This window comes from Narcine bancroftii, chromosome 10 (assembly GCF_036971445.1).
Source record: "Narcine bancroftii isolate sNarBan1 chromosome 10, sNarBan1.hap1, whole genome shotgun sequence".
In the NCBI taxonomy this organism is placed as follows: Eukaryota; Metazoa; Chordata; class Chondrichthyes; order Torpediniformes; family Narcinidae; genus Narcine; species Narcine bancroftii.
Genome location: NC_091478.1, coordinates 106,555,135 through 106,578,848, shown reverse-complemented (window position 1 = coordinate 106,578,848; position 23,714 = coordinate 106,555,135). Strand labels below are relative to the sequence as shown.

The 23,714-nt window shown below is 42.1% G+C and overlaps 1 protein-coding gene across 1 annotated transcript in view; it reads left to right on the top strand.

Moving 5' to 3' along the window:
- wfdc1 (WAP four-disulfide core domain 1) overlaps nucleotides 1-15,744 on the top strand; it is a 38,599-nt gene extending 22,855 nt beyond the window's left edge. The window contains exons 3-6 of the mRNA XM_069899454.1: nucleotides 1,141-1,224; nucleotides 9,526-9,666; nucleotides 13,791-13,841; nucleotides 15,324-15,744. Of these exons, the coding sequence (XP_069755555.1) occupies nucleotides 1,141-1,224; nucleotides 9,526-9,666; nucleotides 13,791-13,841; nucleotides 15,324-15,382 (335 nt within the window). The 3' untranslated portion in view covers nucleotides 15,383-15,744. The remainder of the gene's footprint in view (nucleotides 1-1,140; nucleotides 1,225-9,525; nucleotides 9,667-13,790; nucleotides 13,842-15,323) is intronic.
- Nucleotides 15,745-23,714: the final 7,970 nt, after the last annotated feature.

The following is a 23,714-nucleotide window of genomic DNA, read 5'->3' as shown; positions in this document are numbered from 1 at the left end:
AGAAACAATGATGAAACAAAAGTGAAGAGATGAGCCGAGAGAGAGGAACACAGACAATGGAACGTGAACAGACAAGTACAAGCGTGTAGGAGATACACAGCAAGTTAGACTATAATGATGGAGAGAGGAAGACTGAGCCGATACCATAGAAGGATGGCCTGTAGAAGGGCAGGCCAATTCTGATAGGGAACGTCAGTTATTCGATTTTGTGCAACATAGCTGGACAGAATGAGTTGCTGTTTCTTCAAATTTACGTTGGACTTCATTATGATGGTGAAGGATGCCATAGACAGACAATTTAGAGGGAGTGGGAGCCCTACAGCCCCCCCCCACCCCACCCCCACCCCTTGAGGCCACAGCACATTTAAGTAAAAGCCTTGTTTTCTTTTCACCTCACATAACATAAATACTTTTTTTTAATGTCGACGGTAGGAGGGAAGTATGGAAGAAGCCAAAACCTGACTGCTTCAAAGGGAAGGGGGTCTGGAGACCTCGGAGGGCCATAAAATACCTTCCACCAAAACTGGGAAGAAAAGGCTTGTTGTACCTGCATGGAAGGGAAATGTCTCTGATAAGGCCATTGTGTGAATGGGAGCATATAGACCATGGGAACATGGACAAAAGAAAACACAGACAATAGAATATAACAATTGCAAAATCCAGAGTAAGAAGATGTGGCTGGCAGGTCAGGTTAACCACGTCCTCCACTCCCAGAGATAAAAAGGAGAAAATAAACAACAAGCTGGGCCAATGTCACAGATGAATGACAGAAAAATCAAGTTATCTGAAGAACAGAATTCAATATAGAACAGCTGATGAACTGCTCATACAAACCTCCTAGACTCCACGATTTGTTTAACAATATTTAGTTGTTTTTTTAAATCTCCAAATATTGTTTATCTGTATATGCGTTTGAATATTTTTGACTGAAGACCAGAGAACACTGTTTCATTGGGTTGAACTTGTACAATCGGATGATAATAAACTTGAAATTGCTGCCAAGTGCCCATGTGGAAGATGAGGGGCTGTGCTCAAGAACTATAAAGCATTTTTATTGCCGTAGTTATTTCAGCTTTGAGAAGACAGTGTAGAATTTTGGTTTGTAATTTGGAAAATTTGTTCAATAATGCTGCCTTTCAGTTCTAGATTGGTTGGTGCAGCCAAAGCCCAGATGGCTTGGGGGCAATGGATGGCTACTCGATGGACCAGAAGAAGTGCTTCAAGGTGTTGTTACTCCACAATTTTTTGTGATTTTTAATATATGTAATATCTATGTAATATATAGCTTGTTTCATCAAGGATACAGCCTTCCTATACAGAACCAATGATGCAGAATCATGAGAAGGCCATTTTATTCCTTAGTTGTTCAGCAGCTTTATACAATAAATCTCGAATAATCTGGCATCCTTGGTGGTCTGGCATTAAGGTTAGGGCAGGGGCATAGCTGGGGGGGTGTTTCAGCCCAGCAGAGTACCCGACCCCACGGCCCATCCGCACTGCATATTTTTGAACTGTGAGACCACGACATCTGTGGCAGATGATCTACCCTGCTATCTCCTTGATGTGTGCTCCCTGCTGATTGGGCTATTAGCTGGCATGGATCACATGCCACGCATGCATGAATTGCCCTGAAGACGAGACGTGAAAAGAATTCGAGATTTATGTTCAAACAGTAAATTGGAGAGGGAGAGCCAGACAGGTGAGATCTATGAATAAAGTATTTGCTTCACTTAAAAACTGAATTGCAAATTGTGTCCCACAGTTCAGATAGGCCGAGAGAAGGGTTCAGAGTTAGGCATCAGGAGCTCCAGTCACCGGAACTCCAAACACCCGAGTCCTGACTCCAAACCCGCCCCTTGGCCTACGCTGGAGCTCCCAACTCCGAACCTTCCCCTGACCTACATCAGTGCTCCCGAAATCCAAATCCAAACTCCGAACCCTCCCTTCTGCCTACGCTGGAGCTCCCAACTCCGAACCCTCCCCTGGCCTACACCAGAGCTCCCGATGCCCAACTCCAAACTCTATGATGGAGTTCTTGAGTTCTCACAATCTCGAGTTCTCCAATCAAAATAACTGGAAGGCATGAAGTTTAATGGAGTTTTCTGGCACCTCCTTAAATTCACCCAAGCATGAAACTGCCTGCAGATCCTCAATCCCTGCCGCTATCAGTCACGTAACACCCAAGTCTTCGGTACTCCACTTCAACAAGTATTCGTGTGTGTGGGTGTGTGAAGGGATGGGGTTGGGAGAGTTTTATTGGGTGATGATATTTCTCTAGTGTTGGACCTGGGGAGAATTGCTCAAATTCACTTCTCAAACACTAAGTAGTTGGAACCCAGGCCATTGAGAAATGTGGGATCCTTCAGTCATCACGTCGAAATTAATATGAGAAGAGACAATGTGTTTATAAATTCAGATATAAAATATTGACCTCAACCTTGCATTCTTAACAGAGGCCAGATCTGCCTGATATTACACAAGGAAGACTCAATATGACCTTAAAAACCCCACTAAAACTATACATTGTTGGTACTGAGACAAAACAGAAAGATTCCAGAATGTTGATATTGTTGGTTTATGTGTAAATTGACTGGGAGGTGGGAGACATTTGCTGATATATACGGGGAAATGGCGAATGATTGAGATGGAAATTCTCAGGACGATGAATTCAGATGCATGTTGAGAAGACATGCTGCTTGAAACAAGCCCAAACTTGGGTCATTCTGAAAGGTATGACCGCACATCCTGGACAGACGGTGTCACTAACAGAAAATTGGGAATGAAACCATGGCCATCCCTTTCCATTAGTAACAGGCGTCCGAGAATCATCAATTTCTGTCACAGAGGGGTCACCTTTTTAATCCTGTAATGATTCTGTTTAAAGTAACCTCATGGTATATTTGAAACAGGAGCATAGCTAAAGTGGGGAGGGGATTTGTAGGGGGAGTGACCCCAGACAGCGAAAGGCACCTTAATCTTGTGCTCACTCCCTCTAACTTCAGAACCTGGCTACACCCCTGGGTTAGGATAGATTATTGGATTTTAAATTTCAATATCACTGAAGTGAGCTCTTCTGATCAAGAGCTTATGCCGCTCAAATACCCCAATTAACCTACAACTCCCGTACATTTTGAAGGATGGGAGGAAACTGGAGCATCAGCAGGAAACCCACGCAGACACAGGGAGAATGTACAAATTACTTACAGACAGCGGCGGATTTAAAACTGGGTCACTGGCACTGTGATGTTGCTCTAACTGCTACGTTAACTGTGCTGCCTTGCAACACAGGTGTATCATAAATATTCCATAAGACATAGGAGCAGAAATAGGCTATCTTGCCCATTGAATCTGTCCCGTCATTTAATCATGAGCTGAACTCTTTCCTGACTCAGCCCCACTGTCCGGCTTTCTCCCCAGAACCTTTGATGCCCTGGCTAATAAAGAACCTATCAATCTCTGTCTTTAATAACCCAATGACTTGGCCTCCACAACCACCTGTGGCAGCAAATTCCACAGATTTACCACCCTTACACATCTCTGTTCTAAGTGGACGTCCTTCAATCCTGAAGTTGTGCCCTCTTGTCCTGAACTCTCCCACCATGGGAAACAATTCCAGTGAACAGTCTGAGTTAAAGGAAGTCTGGGAAATAACCCCAATTAGTTTAAAGGGAGCTTTGTAAAACAGGTCCCTGATGCATTTAAAAGGATGGTATGAACAGAGCCCCAGTGACATCAAAAGGAGATTTGGAAAGGATCTCTGGTGAGGTTAAAAGGAGTGCAAGAATGGGGCACTGTTGAGATTTAAAGGAGTGTGAGAAATCTGCTGAACCATCATGATTTCCAACTGGAATATCAGGTTATTGGGGTTTTACTGTATCTGATTTTTCCTCTTCTTTCCTTAAAATAATTGAATCAACCTTTCAGATCACCAGGAACAACCATTACTGAAATTTCTGAATTTCAGTTAAATCCTATTATTAAGAATTTTAAAAGGGCAGAAATTTGAAGATAACATGCACCAGGCAGCATAGGATAATTGAGCAAGTTGGAAAATTGTTATTTTGTACAAATTTTTGTATAAAATGTGGAAAATAATTTTTCCACTTGGGTACCTGAGCTAAATTATAAGTTTGAAGTAGCATTTCACTTAAAAGCATGTTGTTATAGTTTTAAATCCTTCTCAAAGAACATGCACAGTGGGAAAAGGATTTAAACATAAAGAATGAAGTATGGGAAAAGTTATGTTCTGGAACTATGAAGAATACAATAAACACAAGGTTACGCATGATACAGTATAATTGGTTACACAGGATATATGTCACTCCTCAAAAATTAAAAGAATGGGATCCAACATTATCAGATAGATGTTTTCGCTGTAAGAAGGAAATAGGAACAACAATACATACAATTTGGGCATGTACATCAGTGAATACGTTTTGGGAAGATCTAATTCAGATATTAAATAAAATTATAAAAAATAATATTCCAAAAGATCCACAGATCTTTCTTTTAAGTAACATAAGAAGTATGAGGATGATTTCTTAGAAGGTATACGGGATAATTTTCTAACCCAGTATGTTGAAGAACCAACGATGCAACAGGCCATTCTAGACTGGGTTCTGAGTAATGAGGAAGGGTTAGTTAACAATCTTATTGTGCGAAGCCCTTTGGGCAAGAGTGACCTAATTTTATATTAGGGTGGAAAGTGACAGGGTTAATTCTGTAACTCAGATTCCGAACTTAAAGAAGGGTGAGTTTGAGGGTATGAGACGCGAATTGATTAAGTTAGATTGGCAAATGTTACTTAAAGGTTTAACTGTAGAAAGGCAATGGCAAGCATTTAAGGATCACCTGGATGAAATACAGCATTTGTTCATCCCAGTTTGGAAAAAGAATAACTCAAGGAGGGTAGTACATCCTTGGATAACAAGGGAAATCAGGGAGAGTATCAAGTGTAAAGAGAAAGTGTATAGACTAGCCAGGAAAGACAGACCAGAGGATTGGGAGAAATTCAGAGTTCTACAGAGGAAGACAAAGGGATTAATCAGGAAAGGCAAAAGAGATTATGAGAGAAAGTTGGCAGGGAACATAAAAAATGACTGCAAAAGTTTTTATAGATATGTAAAGAGAAAGAGACTAGTAAAGACAAATGTGGGTCCCTTGCAGTCAGAAACAGGTGAACTGATAATGGGGAACAAGGACATGGCAGACCAATTAAATAACTACTTTAGTTCGGTCTTCACTAGGGAAAATAGGAATAATCTTCAGGAAATAATAGGGGACCATAGGGCTAATGTGATGGAAGGACTGGGTGGGGAAAATAACTGTAAGTTATGAGGTTGTGTTGGATAAATTGAAGGGATTAAAGGCAGACAAGTCCCCAGGGCCCGATGGTCTGCATCGCAGAGTGCTAAAGGAAATAGTGGATGCATTGTTGATAATTTTTCAAAACTCTTTAGATTCTGATGTAGTTCCTGAGGACTGGAGGGTGGCTAATGTAACTCCACTTTTTAAAAAGTGAGGGAAAGAGAAATCAGGGAATTATAGCTTGACATCGGTAGTGGGGAAAATGTTAGAGTCAGTTATTAAAGATGTGATTGGGGCTCATCTGGAAAGTGGTGAATTCATTGGTCAGAGCAGCATGGTTTTATGAAGGGAAAATCGTGTCTGACTAATCTTATTGAATTTTTTGAGGATGTAACTAGTAGAGTTGGTAGGAGAGAACCAGTAGATGTGGTTTACCTGGATTTTCAGAAGGCTTTTGATAAGGTCCCACACAGGAGATTACTATACAAACTTAAGGCACATGGTATAGGGAATATGGTATTTAGGTGGATAGAGAATTGGTTGACAGATAGGAAGCAAAGAGTAGGAATAAACAGGTACTTTTTGGAATGGCAGTCAGTTACTAGTGGGGTACCACAAGGCTCAGTGCTAGGACCCCAGTTATTTACGATATACTACACAAAAGAGTCTGGAAAAACAACCAACTGAAAAACCTCACAAAGATTAGCGTATACAGAGCCGTTGTCATACCCACACTCCTGTTCGGCTCTGAATCATGGGTCCTCTACCGCCATCACCTACGGCTCCTAGAATGCTTCCACCAGCGTTGTCTCCGCTCCATCCTCAACATTCATTGGAGCGACTTCATCCCTAACATCGAAGAACTTGAGATGGCAGAGGCCGATAGTATCGAATCCACGCTGCTGAAGATCCAACTACGCTGGGTAGGTCACATCTCCAGAATGGAGGACCATCGCCTTCCCAAGATTGTGTTATATGGCGAGCTCTCCACTGGCCACCATGACAGAGGTGCACCAAAGAAGAGGTACAAGGACTGCCTAAAGAAATCTCTTGGTGCCTGCCACATTGACCACCGCCAGTGGGCTGATCTCGCCTCAAACCGTGCATCTTGGCGCCTCACAGTTCGGCGGGCAGCAACCTCCTTTGAAGAAGACCGCAGAGCCCACCTCACTGACAAAAGACAAAGGAGGAAAAACCCAACACCCAACCCCAACCCACCAATTTTCCCCTGCAACCGCTGCAACCGTGTCTGCCTGTCCCACATCGGACTTGTCAGCCACAAACGAGCCTGCAGCTGATGTGGACGTTACCCCTCCATAAATCTTCGTCCGCGAAGCCAAGCCAAAGAAGAAAAGAAGAGAAGAGATGAGGAAATAGAAAACACCATTTCCAAGTTTGCAGACGACTCGAAGCTGGGTGGGATTGTAAGCTGTGTAGAGGCTTTTAAGAGTGTGCAGGGTGACTTGGACAGGTTGGGTGAGTGGGCAAATGCATGGCAGATGCAATATAATGTGGATAAGTGTGTGGTTATCCACTTTGGAGGAAGGAATGGGAGGGCTGAGTACCATCTTAATGGTATCCAATTAGGAAAAGGGGAGATGCAAAGAGACCTGGGTGTCGCTGTGCATCAGTCATTAAAAGTGGGCAGGCAGGTGCAGCAAGCAGTAAAAAAGGCGAATGGTATGTTGACGTTCATATCAAGAGGGTTCAAGTTCAGGAGTAGAGAGGATTTGATGCAGTTGTACAGGGCCTTGGTGAGACCTCACCTGGAGTATTGTGTTCAATTTTGGTCTCCTTATCTGAGGAAGGACATCATTGCCATGGAGAGAGTGCAGAAAAGGTTGACCAGATTAATACCAGGCATGGCGGGACTTGCATATGAAGAAAGGCTAGAACGACTGGGCTTGTACTCGCTGGAGTTTAGACGATTAAGAGGAGATGTAATAGAAACGTTCAAAATTCTTCAGGGATTTGACAGGGAAGATGCAGGAAGATTGTTCCCAATGTTGAGCAAGTCTAGAACCAGGGGTCACAGTTTAAGGATAAAGGGGAAGTCCTTTAGGACTGAGATGAGGAAGAATTTTTTCACTCAGAGGGTGGTGAATTTATGGAATTCTCGACCACAGGAAGTGATTGAGGCCGGTTCCATAGCTATATTGAAGAGAGAGTTAGATTTAGTACTTGTGACTAGAGGGATCAGGGGGTATGGAGAGAGAGCTGGAATAGGGTACTGAGTGGATGATCAGCCATGATCAAAATGAATGGCAGTGTTGGCTTGAAGGGCCAAATGGCCTATTCCTACACCTATTTTCTATGTTTCTATATTTCTAAAGAATTAGGCCTCAAATTGGATAAAGTGCAAAAAGAAATTCATTATGATAGCCTTAGTGATAGCAAAAAAATGAATAATGTCAACTTGGAAAATAGAAGAGAGCATGAGAATACAGCAATAGTACGTGAAATGAATAAATATATTCCATTGGAAAAAATAACATATAATTAAAAAAATAAAATCACATTGTTTGAACAAATTTGGGAACCGTACATGGAACATAACAGAGAGAGCTTGCCTCGGACCTCCATCCCCTAAAATGAAAATGATAAGAAGACAAAATGACTGGATTCAGTGTGTAACAAATAGATGACACAATTTTCTTGTTTATTTTCCTTTGTGTGAAGATATTGTTTCATGGTTTTATTGTATATGTTGAATATTTATGGGTTTTGAAGGGGTGTGGGAAGAGGGGAGGGAAGGAAAGGGGGGAAAAAAGGGAGAAAATACCACTGTAAATTTAATGAGAAACGTTTGTACATATTCAGGTTGATATGGTTCACAGTGTGAAAAACAAAAAAAATTACAAAAATAAAAGAACATGCACAATGTTCTGTAGTGATAGAAACCTGCCATTCTAAATGGTCAGTCCCGTGCATGACTCGAGACTTATTCCAATATGAATGGCTCAACTTCCCATCAAAAAGGCCTGGTAAACGCTCAGTTGTATTTGGGGTTAGTGAATAAATGCCATCTCTGTGTAATGTCCACATCACAAAATGAACAAACAGTGACAGTCTCTCCATAATGATTGGCCCTTCCAGCTTTCTGTCTCCTGCTGTAACCCAAGGGAGAAAATGTAATTTAATAGTTGTTCCCAAATCTATACCCAGCATGCCAATTAAAATGCTCAACGTGTCGAGACAGGTCAACCCTTTAATATTTAGCTCTTGTTGCCTCTGGCTGAAGCATTCCCACTTGTACTTGAAATCTGATGATTAGTGGAAGAATGAGTATTCTGTGGTTCAGTGAGAAAGTGCACACCTCCACTGAAGCAGCTTGCCATCGTTCCTCTGCACTCGAGCCTTGCTGCTGTAGGGTGGATCTATGCCTGCTACTTATTTTCAGGATGGGCATTTTACCAAGAAATTGTATCAATAAGCCACTATCACTGAACCTACAGGCATGAGCTTATTTTAATTAACTAAAACAATAAGAGCGGTTCTTTGCATTCATCAATATGTGTCAGGGTTTAAGCATCAAGCCTTATTGCAGAAAGCAGAAGATTAAAGAAACCTATGTAAAGCATTTTTTGGCTCCATAAACTCATTTTATTAATACAGTTGTTTCTGGAGAGGTGAGCTGGTTTTCTGAAAAGAACAGCTCAACGTGAACTCTGCTAGTTTGGCCAGTTTTTGTTGCAGGGAGTAGCATCTTGAAGCTGGAGTACAACCTGACCAATAGACATTGCCATCGAAACAAGATTATCCCATAAGCTCAGCAATGTAAGTAGATCTAAACTGTGAATTCCAAACTTTTTATTAAAAAAACTGCAGATGTTTGAAATTTTAAATAAAAATGGAAAATCCATTTAATTTGTAATGTCACTTTAGATTACTGATCCTCTGTCCAGGGAAACAGCAGAGGGGGATGGAGAAAAGGCAAAATCCGCAGCCTGACCAGCCATGATATTATTAAAAGGTAGAGCAGGTTCCTCGGGACAGATGGTGACTCCTGCTCCTGTTTCTGATGTTCTTGTTTCCATTTCAAGTCCTGAAGTCAAACTTGAATCTTCTAAGTCAAACCGAATTATGCTGATAATTCAAAGAATCGTTTATCCGTTTTGAATGTTAATCTAACTTTATTTTTTAAAGAGTAGATCTATCAGGAAGGTTACATTTATTTAATTTCTATATCAACATATAATTTATTTCTCTTTCTTGCAGCTGAAGCCTGCAGCACCACTGAGGATGGCGATGAACCCTTGCACTGCCCCACTGGATATGAATGTCACATCATTAACCCTGGGAATCCAGCTGAAGGAATTCCAAATCGAGGCCAGTGCATAAAGCAAAGAGGAAACAGTGGTCAGTTGATGCTTTGCACATTCCATGTCACTATTGCACTTTGCAAATTAGGAAATATACATTTGTAAAGTAGATATTTAACTGGTATAAAGAGATTCTGTTCCAAACCTGGGATGTATTCATTCTGGCAATGAAGAAAATAATAAAAAATAATGGATCATTTCAATTGTACCCTTCAGCCTAATTGTGGCATTCCTAATGTCCTGGCTCCTTTATGGGAACACAACCGCACTACTAAAATCTCTAACACTCCACTGCATTTTCTTGCATTAATTAGTGAATTTGAAGAGAGAGGACTTCCAAAATTCTGTACCACTATAAAAAAACAACTCCTGACCTCTGGGACTGGAACCAGATAAATGCCCTAATATCAAGAATATAGTGAGTAGGCATTTGAGCTTGAACTCCCCAACCTTGGGGTGACCCCCGAGAAGGGTGAAAGGGCTTGCCACTAATGGCTAAATCTGGATGCAAAAAGATCGGTGCAGTTCAGAGAAGGCATTGCTTTTGTTATGTGGAGCTTTTGATTTCCTTTTTTTGGAAAACTGCTATGGCTGCCAAAGCTGGCTGTTATTTTCCATCCTTGATTACCTTTGAGAAAGTTGTAGTGATCCACCTGGTAAAGGTAATCCCAGATTGCTGTGGAGGAGGGAGTTCCACAGTTTACACCCAGTGGACTGGTGATTCAGTTACACTTCACAACAATGTCTAACTTGGAGGAAAATCTATCTGCCTGTCCTTTTTGGTGGTAGAGGTAATCAGTTTAGGAAGTGTTGTCAGAGTGGTCAAGGTGCATTATCAGTAATAGGGGATGGTGGAAGAACCTGGGATGTCAGGAGGCAAATCACTTATCAGAGGATATCCAGCCTCTGACCTTCTCTTAGACGCCTGGGAATTGCATTTTTGATAAGTCCTGTTTTCCTAGGATGTTAATCGTGGGGATTCAGCAGTGCTCGTGCCATAGAATGTCAAGAATTGGTGTCTAGATTTTCTCTCGTTCAAAATATTCTGTGTTTTGGGACTTATCTGGTATAGACATTACTTGCCAGTTTTCTACCCATGCATGAATATTGACTAGGTGATTCTGCAGCCAGCCACAAGCTATTTGAGTTATTGAAGAGTTGTGAATGAAATTAAACATTGTTAAATCATTGGTGAAGAAATTCCAAATTCCACTTCTGCTCTGAATGAAGCAGTAGAAGATGGTTAGGATAAGGACAACGCTCTGAAGAACACCACAGTGATATCCTGAGGATGGGATGACTGACTTCATCTGTCAGGTCAAGACGTTGGAAGGTGATAAGCAATGGGCTTTTTGGGTAGAGAAAGGGGATAGATTTGGGCCTCGATTTAGAAGTGACTCCAATTATTGGAGTGATTGGCCCATGATCCTCACAGAGATACTTTTGATACTGCACTTATTTCATCATTTTGTTGATCATCGAGAATTGGCCGATGAAACAGCTAAATTGGTTTTGTCCTGTATGAATGTGTCCAATCACATTTTTCACATTGCCAGGTGGGTGCTTGGTTCGAGGCTCAATCAAAACACAAATGTGCTGGAGAAACTCAGCAGGCCACGCAGCATCTATATGAAGTAAAGGATGACTTTTACTTCCTAGAGATGCTGTGTGACCTACTGAGTTTCTCCAGCAAATGTTCATGTTGCCATCGCCCCCAGTGCACAGCCAACTGCAACACCCATTTCTCAGCCATTTTTTGGCTATGGCCACATTAGATCTCTGCTCAAAGTTTATGGGTTCCCTTCCCTGTAAAGCAGACAAATTTAGTTGGTTTCTTCTGTACTTTTCTCCTACATAAAAAACTTTAAAAAATTTTTATGATTTCAGTCTGTTTCCCCCCCCCCCCCCCCCCCCCACTACCCAAAACATGCTATGATCCTCAGAGAGGCCAAACAGTCCCATTGAAAATGGCTGAACTGAAATATAAGTCATCAGTATTACAACCAGAATCTTGTAACATGTTACATCTGGCCTTTGCTATATCCTGTGATCTTGGACCATCTCTTGGCATCATGTGGAGTTAACTAATTAGCTGTATGATGGGAGTCTGAGCAATAAGCCATTTTATTGACATATTGTATTCAATAGTTGCTGCAAGGCATGTTGGCTCAGTGAAACCTAGTTGGAAGTGACTAGATTGAAAAAACCAGGAGTGGTTTGCAACAATATCTGCAGATGCTGTGATTGTAGTGAAAACACAGAAATGCTGGAGGAAGTCAGCAGGTCTCGCAGCGGCCACAGGAGGTAAAGATAAATAATTGGCATTTGGGATCTGAGCATAAAGCAGGCAGGTGTCTGAATAAAAGGCCAGAGAGAAGGAAAGAAAGCGAAGGGAGGAGCACAGACCAACAGACAAAGGGCCATGGATGGGACAGGAGAGGAAAGGGGAGAATTGATCAAGGGAAGGGGTGGCCCTGGGAATGCAGAGCTGGAGGGAAGGAGACAGAGGGAAAAGGAAAGAAAGCCACAGCGAGAGGAAAGGAGAAATAGGGATAGATGGAGTGGGGGGGGGGAGAGGGCAAACGGAAACTGGAGGTCGATGTTAATACCATTTGATTAGAGGGTGACCAGATAAAAGATGGCGTTGTTCCTCTAATTTGCAGGTGGTTCAGACTGGCAGTGCATGAGACCATGGATAGAAATGTCAGCAAGGGAATGGAGAAGGGAGCTAAATCCCCATTATTGAGGCAGACAGAGCCAAGATGTTCAACAAAGCAATCTCCAGTCTCTCTGATGTAAGGAAGACCACAACAGGAGCACCAGATGCAGGCAATGACCCCTGCAGATTCACAAGTGAACTGTTGCTTCACTTGGAAGGAATGTCCAACACATGATTCGCACAGTACATTAATGGATAATGTGTTCTCCTGATATTATTTACCTGATTGTATTTCTGGCACTGTTTCCATACACACTGTAAAAGTGCGATTTTTATTAGTTGCTAGTTTCTCCTATTCAGCTTCTTTTCTTATGTTATGTCTGTTATAGCACTTCACTGCAAATGTCCCTCCAGGAGAATATCAAAGGCTTTGTCTGAGAAACAGCCCAGATGCAGAGGGGGCTGCAGATGCTGGACCCAAAGCGAAGCAGCTTCCTCCTGCAGATTGTGTTTTACTGCTGTGAACACCACTCTGCATGTTTTCTAAAAATAATCTTCCATTCAAAGCTACACATCACCATGCCCTGCCTCCTATGCAATTCAGAAGTACTAAATGGTTGGGTCAGTGAGTTTACAATCACAGGTATGCGCTTGGAAATGGTTATCCCTTAAAAGCTGTCACTAAAACAAATGATCTTCTCATTATTACTTTAGCGTAGTTTTGTTGAATTCAACTTTCATGAACTGTACTTGTGATGCTATAAAATCAGTAAAGTTGCAGTATAAATACAAAAGCTCTTTTCACTGTTCTTCCAAATGAATTTTTATCCTTAATTTCCCTATTATTGGTCATTAAACCAGTCTGCAAATATTTTAAATTTACTTAATTTATTGGGCGGCTTGGTTACTGCAGCTGTTAGCGCCACGCTATGATGGGACCAGTGACCTGGATTCAAATCCAGTGCTGTCCATGAAGAGTTTGTACATTCTCCTCATGTCAACCAAGTGCTCCGATTTCCTCCCCCCTCCAGAACGTACAGGAGTTGTAGGTTCCTTGGGCAAAAGCTCGTAGACCAGAAGGACCTGTTACCATGCAATATGTCCATGTTTAAAATATTTTTGTAAATTTTAAAATAATTGTTCACCATTTTAATGGTGAATGTTAATGAGAAGAATCACTTGTGGTTTATCTTGGCTGATCCAACAATTTAGTATCATTGTTGTCCATTAATTTCTATCATTCAACATAAAGCAATCCTAGCTGTGGAAATGTTGGAATAGGCAACAAATACTATTTAACATACAAACCAACACAGTATTCTTATCAAGTTATCATTTATTTCTTGAATTAATATCTGTTCTAGCCAGGAACTCTAAACCATCCTGATCTTTTGAAGCAACAATTAAGAAAGCAACAAGCTATTTTGACAAGGAAAACTGAGAAAATGCTATTCATTATCACCTCAGATTTGTTTCTTATTCTTCTCAATATCTATCTGCAGATGGACGAAATTTAAGACCGAAAATTTTCAAGGACTACAAAGGTTATTTTGGTAAGAGGATTAAGTATTGATGTCAATTGCATCAATGGAAGATTTGCTTCTCCGCAATTTAAAAATGGAAAATGTGGAATTCTCCTGATGCAAAAATTGGGCCAACCAAAATTTTCAGAAATTTGAAGGGAAATGGATAACAGTGAAATGGTATTAAAAAATAGATAAACCCTGAATTAATTGATTGGAAGAGCAGGTGGGAAGCTGGAAACCAGCTTCTATTCTGTTTTCATAAAGTACAGACAAGGCAAAGGTGATTCAACTCAGTCAGATTCTTCCTGCAGTGGCAGGAATAAAATGAGTTCCTGATTTCAGATTGGCAGTTAAACTGGACATGCAAATAATAATATTGTGGGAGTAATTTGTGCAGTGGCTGCACTTCAAAATTAGTGCTAAAAATACACAAAAATTAAATCGAAAGATGAAATATTTTGCCAAAAATATTCTGAGCCTGCTCTATTTAACAAGTGATTGCATTCCCCTTTCAACTGCACAAACATTTAAAAGATTGTCTCTTTCCTTATCAATTATGGTGCCATTAAAGTGATAAATTGGCCTTTCAACAAGCACTTTGTGCCAACCTGTCCCACTGCACACGTGTTGTCAAGGGATACTATCTACACCACACGGTCAATTAGGAGAACACTTCCAGTGTCATCAAACTAAATGACAAAAAAAAGCTAACAAAACTGTCACTTGTTAAACATGCGAAAAGGAAAGTCAAATTAAATCAATGCATTTTCCAGCTCTTCCAGTTACTTGGGCCTTGAGCATTGCAGTAGGCCGCATGCATTCTTTATCCAGCCAGGCAAGGATATAGTCACTTGAGCATGGGAAGCCATGGTACTGTTAGGGTAGACCACTGAAAGGATGGCTTGAGTTAAAGCCTACTGATAAGGGAGTCATCATTATGCAAGATTCATGAGCTGCTGGTCTGGTTCCTGGGAGGGGGACAGGATTATACCATTATATTCTTCCAGATGGAGCAGTAACCTACAGTAATTTCCACTTATGAGATAAGTTCATTCTTCATGATACTAAAATGTTTAAATGAGCAGGAACCCAGGATCAATGATAAGCTAAGCTGTACTGCTAAACATTTTTCCCCAAAATAATTCCATTCACTTCCTTGCCAATGTTTCAATATTTAATATTTATATGTTTTCATTTAAATGAACAATTAAGCTATGATGATCTGTGATGACTTTGGAGATTCTGGCCCCACTCAGATCCCCCACCAAATGTATTGCTATCTTTGTTTATAGCCCACGCCAATGCACACCTCCCTTCGTCCAGGCTACCCATTCCCTTATCTCACCACATCACCCTCAATCCCCATTCCTCCCCCAACCATCGGCCCACCAAAGAACTTGGTCTTCTAATGCAAAAGAAATGATTGATGGTCAGATTTATCCTTCAGTATAAACAATTTAATGTGATGTAAATTGGTTCATTTTTAACATGATTGTTCACGTTTTGCAGGGACTAGCTCCAATAATGCTGTTGGCTACAAACAACACCATTATAAACATCTGGGCTAAGGTTGCCATTGTGACAGTACAACAAGAGCCATTCAAAGACGCAATGTGAACAGGAGCTTAGCTTTGTGATTGCACCATAATTTCAAGTGTTGTAAATTTACATCATTATTCTCACCGAGTCATGTAAATCACATCAGTAAAACACTCGTCATTAAATAAAGTCTCTGAATTTGCTGGCAAGGTAATGACAAATCAAACTTTCAAGTGCGTGAAGTAAAAACATAATTTAATGACAAGAAAGAGAAAAGGCACAAATTGCTGATCGTGATGACTGGACTGACCTTGCTGAACATCACCAAATCACTGCATTTGTGCTGTAAAAATAAATTATATTACCACAATTAAATAATTATCCAACCCTGGTCATTCTCATGTAATTGATGTTTCCACTAGGCTTTGTTCCAATAGAAATGAGATAGAAATGTGGATATAGTTACAGATTAAATTATCTTCTTTTTTTCTTTGGCTTGGCTTCGCGGACGAAGATTTATGGAGGGGGTAAAAAGTCCACGTCAGCTGCAGGCTCGTTTGTGGCTGACCAGTCCGATGCGGGACAGGCAGACACGATTGCAGCGGTTGCAAGGGAAAATTGGTGGGTTGGGGTTGGGTGTTGGGTTTTTCCTCCTTTGCCTTTTGTCAGAGAGGTGGGCTCTGCGGTCTTCTTCAAAGGAGGCTGCTGCCCGCCAAACTGTGAGGCGCCAAGATGCACGGTTTGAGGCGTTATCAGCCCACTGGCGGTGGTCAATGTGGCAGGCACCAAGAGATTTCTTTAGGCAGTCCTTGTACCTTTTCTTTGGTGCACCTCTGTCACGGTGGCCAGTGGAGAGCTCGCCATATAATACGATCTTGGGAAGGCGATGGTCCTCCATTCTGGAGACGTGACCCATCCAGCGCAGCTGGATCTTCAGCAGCGTGGACTCGATGCTGTCGACCTCTGCCATCTCGAGTACCTCGACGTTAGGGGTGTGAGCGCTCCAATGGATGTTGAGGATGGAGCGGAGACAACGCTGGTGGAAGCGTTCTAGGAGCCGTAGGTGGTGCCGGTAGAGGACCCATGATTCCGAGCCGAACAGGAGTGTGGGTATGACAACGGCTCTGTATACGCTTATCTTTGTGAGGTTTTTCAGTTGGTTGTTTTTCCAGACTCTTTTGTGTAGTCTTCCAAAGGCGCTATTTGCCTTGGCGAGTCTGTTGTCTATCTCATTGTCGATCCTTGCATCTGATGAAATGGTGCAGCCGAGATAGGTAAACTGGTTGACCGTTTTGAGTTTTGTGTGCCCGATGGAGATGTGGGGGGGCTGGTAGTCATGGTGGGGAGCTGGCTGATGGAGGACCTCAGTTTTCTTCAGGCTGACTTCCAGGCCAAACATTTTGGCAGTTTCCGCAAAGCAGGACGTCAAGCGCTGAAGAGCTGGCTCTGAATGGGCAACTAAAGCGGCATCATCTGCAAAGAGTAGTTCACGGACAAGTTTCTCTTGTGTCTTGGTGTGAGCTTGCAGGCGCCTCAGATTGAAGAGACTGCCATCCGTGCGGTACCGGATGTAAACAGCGTCTTCATTGTTGGGGTCTTTCATGGCTTGGTTCAGCATCATGCTGAAGAAGATTGAAAAGAGGGTTGGTGCGAGAACACAGCCTTGCTTCACGCCATTGTTAATGGAGAAGGGTTCAGAGAGCTCATTGCTGTATCTGACCCGACCTTGTTGGTTTTCGTGCAGTTGGATAATCATGTTGAGGAACTTTGGGGGACATCCGATGCGCTCTAGTATTTGCCAAAGCCCTTTCCTGCTCACGGTGTCGAAGGCTTTGGTGAGGTCAACAAAGGTGATGTAGAGTCCTTTGTTTTGTTCTCTGCACTTTTCTTGGAGCTGTCTGAGGGCAAAGACCATGTCAGTGGTTCCTCTGTTTGCGCGAAAGCCGCACTGTGATTCTGGGAGAATATTCTCAGCGACACTAGGTATTATTCTATTTAGTAGAATCCTAGCGAAGATTTTGCCTGCAATGGAGAGCAACGTGATTCCCCTGTAGTTTGAGCAGTCTGATTTCTCGCCTTTGTTTTTGTACAGGGTGATGATGGTGGCATCACGAAGATCCTGAGGCAGTTTACCTTGGTCCCAACAAAGCTTGAAAAACTCATGCAGTTTGGCATGCAGAGTTTTGCCGCCAGCCTTCCAGACTTCTGGGGGGATTCCATCCATACCTGCTGCTTTGCCACTTTTCAGTTGTTCGATTGCCTTATATGTCTCATCCAGGGTGGGAACCTCATCCAGCTCTAGCCTTAGGGGCTGTTGAGGGAGCTGGAGCAGGGCGGAATCTTGGACTGAGCGGTTGGTACTGAAAAGAGATTGGAAGTGTTCTGACCATCGGTTGAGGATGGAGATCTTGTCGCTGAGGAGGACTTTGCCGTCTGAGCTGCGCAGCGGGCTTTGGACTTGGGGTGAGGGGCCGTACACAGCCTTTAGAGCCTCGTAGAAACCCCTGAAGTCGCCAATGTCCGCGCTGAGCTGTGTTCGTTTGGCGAGGCTAGTCCACCACTCATTTTGGATCTCCCGGAGTTTGCGCTGAAGATGGCTGCATGCGCGACGGAAGGCTTGTTTCTTCTCTGGACAGGACGGCTTTGTAAGGTGAGCCTGGTGGGCAGCTCGCTTCTTTGCCAGCAGCTCCTGGATTTCCTGGCTGTTTTCGTCAAACCAGTCCTTGTTTTTCCTGGAGGAGAAGCCCAGTACCTCTTCAGTGGATTGCAGTATGGTAGTCTTCAACTGATCCCAGAGGGTTTCAGGGGACGGGTCCGTGAGGCGGGTTGCAACGTCGAGCTTTGCTTTGAGGTTTGCCTGGAAGTTTCCTCTCGCTTCGTCTGACTGCAGTTTTCCAACATTGAACCTCTTTCTGGGGGCTTTATTGTTCCTGGGCTTTGGCTTGAAGTGAAGGTTGAGCTTGCAGCGAACCAGCCGGTGGTCAGTGTGGCATTCCGCGCTAGGCATGACCCTGGTGTGGAGCACATCTTGTTTGTCACTTTCTCGCACCAGGATGTAGTCCAGGAGGTGCCAGTGTTTGGATCGGGGATGCATCCAGGTGGTCTTAAGGCTGTCCCTCTGCTGAAAAAGGGTGTTTGTAATGACAAGCCGCTGTTCTGCGCAGAGCTCCAACAGGAGGCGCCCATTGTCGTTGCACTTGCCGACGCCATGCTTGCCCAGGATTCCTGGCCAGGTTTCTGAGTCTTTGCCGACACGAGCGTTGAAGTCGCCCAGGATGACAACCTTGTCGGCTGTAGGGGTACGTTGGATGAGGTTGCGCAGGTCGGTGTAGAACTTGTTCTTTTCTGCTGGTTCTGCCTGGAGGGTTGGAGCATAGACACTGATGAGGGTGATGTGACGCTTGTTTTGAAGTGGGAGTCGCATGGACATGATTCGGTCCGAGAGGCCTGTCGGAAGGTTTTCGAGTTTGGAGGCAATGAAGCTCTTGACCATGAAGCCTACACCAGATAGGCGTCGTTCATCCGAAGGCTTGCCAGACCAGTAGAGTGTGTAGCCCGCGCCGCGTTCTTGGAGGCTGCCTACATCTGCCAGGCGGACTTCACTGAGAGCGGCTATGTCGATGTCAAGTCTGAGGAGTTCATGTGCAATGAGGGCAGACCGACGTTCAGGTCGGTGGCTGTCAGTCTTGTCTAGCATGGTTCTGGTGTTCCAGCATGCTAGCTTGAGTTTGTGAGCATCTTTTGAGGGGGAGGACGTGGAGGGGGAGGACGTGGAGGGGGAGGACGTGGAGGGGGAGGACGTGGACCTGTCCTCGGGCCTGCGCAAAGGAGCTTTTAGGTGGAGTGCAGTGCGCGCAGTACTGGCCCCACCCTTTTTTATAACGGTTCTGCATATCCCATGTAGACTTGGATCATAATCCAGTGCTTTAACTGATTAGATTAATTTGTTCAGAAATAAGGCAATGCTGAATTAATTTCTGGACACGAAGATTGGCAAGTGCCACTACTCTAAAATCAAATCCTTATCGTATGTGGATTTGCAAGTAACAGGTGATCACTGTCCAATGTCATTGTGGAGGATCCATTTTCTCGGATTTTTGAATGTCACTAATTAGAAAGAGAATGCACGGTGGTCAGAGGCAGTCTTATTTAGGCATGTTCCATGAGCAGAAATGCCAGATTTACATGTTTTCGATGATGGTAATGCTGATATTCAAGCTTTATTTTACCAAAAATAGACTTTATTTACAAAAAGAAAAACTATTCAAAGTCTCTTCCCACCCCTTGTTTCTTAGCCATACATTTCCATCACATTGATACATTCATTTCGATTTACGCCGTTGCCACCCCTGTGGCATCTTGTCGTTACTGCCCCCTCTGTTGTTTGAGGGACTTCCCCTCAGTCACAGCTCCTCAATGCCTGGTAACAGAAGGACTCTAGACTGTGGTCCCTCCCCACAGCACCCTCGCACCAAGCTTCACTGCGGCCCTCAGCACATGCTCCTGCAGTCCGCAGAATTCCTGCACTGACAACTCCATGTGCTGAAAGACCGACCGGTTTCGGGCAGAGCAGTCTTTCCCTGAAGTTGATGGTCTTCCAGCAGTTCTGAATGTCTGATTCTTTGAGCATCCCTGGGAGTCGGAGTCCTCTGTCGTGCTGCTGCTGGGGATGAACGGAGAGGAGGAGCTGATATTCAAGCTGCCATGGCAGAACTTGGATAGCTATTCCTATCATCAAGTAACATGTTAAAGAAAAAACTTTCATCTTTACCATTTCACCATCTAACTTGTTCAGTTTGCAACTTCATTCCTATGTGTTTGGAAACTGGCAAACAACTGGAGCTGAGCAGTGAGATTAAAATGATCAAACCATGTGGGATTCTCCACGACAGTAGATTTAGGTCCAAATAATTTATCCATATTATAACAATTGTTGTGCAATGAAATTGCAGAGATTTCTGAAACTGACAATGAATAGGGTCTTTTGTTAGGATCACTCTCCGTGCCAAGAGTAATATGATCAAGTAGCAATAGGTCCATTTGCAGAATGAAAATCACCAGTAGTTCAACAAAGAAATTAACTGCATTTTTCTTGACTGCATGTGTAAAAGTTTGTACTGTCAACAAAGCAAAGTGTTGGCAAAGCATAAAGTATGTCAAATTAACGTATATAAAGATAAAAATATAGAAATTGTATTTATAGTATGTCTAGCAAGCTCATATACCGTTCTTATATGTGCTGATTATGTTAAATATATCCTGAATCTTTTTATTTAAACTGCTTAAACCCTTTTACTCCCTTTAACCCTCTTTATTACAAATTGCATGTTTGGAATGCAACACACATACAAAAAGTTGCTCTTGCAGAATTCACAAATCACAAACAAAAATATTTGAGACGCAAAATTAAATAAATAATTTTGACTCGGGCAGGTGACACGGAAAATTTAATATGAACCTTTTTCTAGAAATAATGCTCTCTCCACCCACTGTATCATGGAGGTCAGCTAAACTTCCTTTCTAAAACACTTCATAAGTTGCAAAAATGTTTTATTTCCAACATTTAAATACAGGTACTCCTGACTTGTGACCTCTGAGACTTACGTCCATCTGCACATACAACTGAATCTTCAAAAAATAGATGTAAGAAAAAATATAAAATTTACGTGGTTTATGTTGTGTTTGACAAACTATAACAGAGATACAGGGCATGTAAGAGCTAAAATGTGTGTACCTACCTTGTTAGTTGCCGTCCATGGGTCCTTAGGCGAGCATGTCCATCTTAATTCCTGTGCGCATGTGCGAGCCTTCAGTTGATGCATGCATGATGGATTCACGTATCGGCGTTCAGTTGGCACATGCATGAGTGTTAAGGGTGCATCTTCAATATTGTCAAACTCCAATAGGCAAACCCACACTCATACACCAACCAAAGACTTGCTCGTGTGCCAAGCAAAGACCCTGGGGCATGGACTAATAAGGTAAATATGCACACTTTGGCTTCTATATCCTTGTTATATTGTGTAAATACAACATTTGATTAAAAAGTTTGCTTTAAGACTTCGGTAATCCACGCACGCGGGCAAAATCTCAACTTACGTCAATTATGGTCATAAGTCGAGGAGTACCTGTAATATAATTGGCCATTCCTTGCTTAACATCCATAAACAAAGCAAACGCATTCACAAATTAATTTTGTGTCTTGTTCATGACAATAAAATCCGATTCTCATTCAAATGCTGAAATTGTTTCTTGACTGAAAAATTGACTAAATTAGGATTTTTTTCTTTTTAATAATAGATTATAAATTTATATTGAATTCTACCATCCTTATGAGGAGGAAAGAGCAATGATGACTTATAAATTTCAGATTATTTGACACTCCAACTAAATATATTGCCTGGTTTAAAGACAAGTTATTTAATAACAATGTACCACCTCACTGACAAAAGGCAAAGGAGGAAAAACCCAACACCCAACCCCAACCCACCAATTTTCCCCTGCAGCCGCTGCAACCGTGTCTGCCTGTCCCGCATCGGACTTGTCAGCCACAAACGGGCCTGCAGCTGACGTGGATATTTACCCCCTCCATAAATCTTCGTCCGCGAAGCCAAGCCAAAGAGAAAGAGAAGAGACTATCATGTGGTGAATTGTTACCAAAGAAGGTGACTCAGTTGAATTGATAGTTGTCTGTTCATATCCCGCAACCCTTAGTTACAGTGAGACCACTACAAAACTTTTTTTATTGTTTAAAATTAATATCAAACTTCAAGTACTTTAACTTGCATACTACCGGAGGATCAGAAAAGTTTGCTTTAATGCTGCATTTCATCTTTCACTTTTAGACATTTCATTTTGGAGAGAATTATGAAACATAAACCTAACCAGATAGTAATATTGTATCCTTATAAAATTAGTGAAAGCAATAAGAAGAATAAGCGAGCTGCTAAGAACATTAATGTACGAGTCATTCATTACACTGATTTCTTAAAAGTTGACATTTTGATTGATGTTAACCTTTTCTGTAATGTTAGCAAATGGAGACCGATGTCCTGCCATAAAGTCAGCCCTGATCAGCAGTGTGAAATGTATGACAGCGCATTCTACTGTCTCTCCAAAATCGATTCCAGTAAAGTTAATGACAGGAAATTCATAATTTGCTTCTTGATGCATTAAAACCTTCTTAATTATGAATTTTAAACGAATATGGTTCTATAAACCTGTGAGCATCTTCCCATAACCAACTTTAATCTTCAATGTCTGTAACAGCTGCAGAGAACTGTTACAAAATACTGAAAATTACCCTCCCCCTTCCTGCCACCACCTCCCACCTCACCCATCCCAAATCTGAACAAGCTCACACTGAGCATTAACCATAAATGACCTAACTGCCACAAATAGAGTGATAATTACCACTCAAAAAGGACACCAAACATACGTTTTAATATTTGCAGTACTAGACAAGGAGAGAGCATGATAGGGGCACCAACATCGATCATTTTCACCTGGTTCCAAAATAATGTTTTTGCCCAATGAACATACCTACTTAGAAAACAAAATGTCCAGTTCAAGTGAGGAGAGTCAATTTCCTTCATTACTTTTAAATCTTCCAATCGTACCTCTCTCCAAAGGAAGAGCAAAATACACTCACCTCTTAAGTTCGTCCTGATGTAAAGGCCTGTTCAGAATGACCAATTGAACAAGATGGAAATCTTGGTGGAGCGTTTAAATTCAAAATTCAGTGATTCAGTTCCTAATGATTCTATTTCAAACACAAATATAACTCAACTTGCAGGAGGGAAGTAGACTACTCCTGAGCACATAATACTTCCATAATGTATTTCAACCTCAATTTCCCTTTTCCTATACTTTTAGGCATTGATTTTTAAAAGTAATACTGTACCCCTATTAGCTCTGACAACTAATATTTTGGAAAATTTCCTGTACTATGTTGTTCCTATTTAATGAATTTGATTAAAAAAATCTTTTAATTTTATATGCATGATAATTAAATATCATTTGGTGGTGGCACAGTTAGCGTAGCAGTCAGCGCCAGCGATCGGGGTCAGGATTTGAATCCCGTGCTGTCTCTAAGGAATTTGAATGTTCTTCCCGTGTCTGCGTGGGTTTTCCCCAGGGGCTCCAGTTTCCTCCTACCGTCTGAAATGTACCAGGGGTTGTAGGTTAACTGCGTCGCACAAACACGTGGGCCGAAACGGCCTGTTACTGTGCTGTAGGCCTAAATTATAATTTTTTTAAAAATTCATCCTCCTTTCATATTTATCAATAAAAATGCAGTAAGGATAATCTTTAAATTGTAACACACAGGGTTAAATGTTGCAATTTGAATAGTTTGTAATT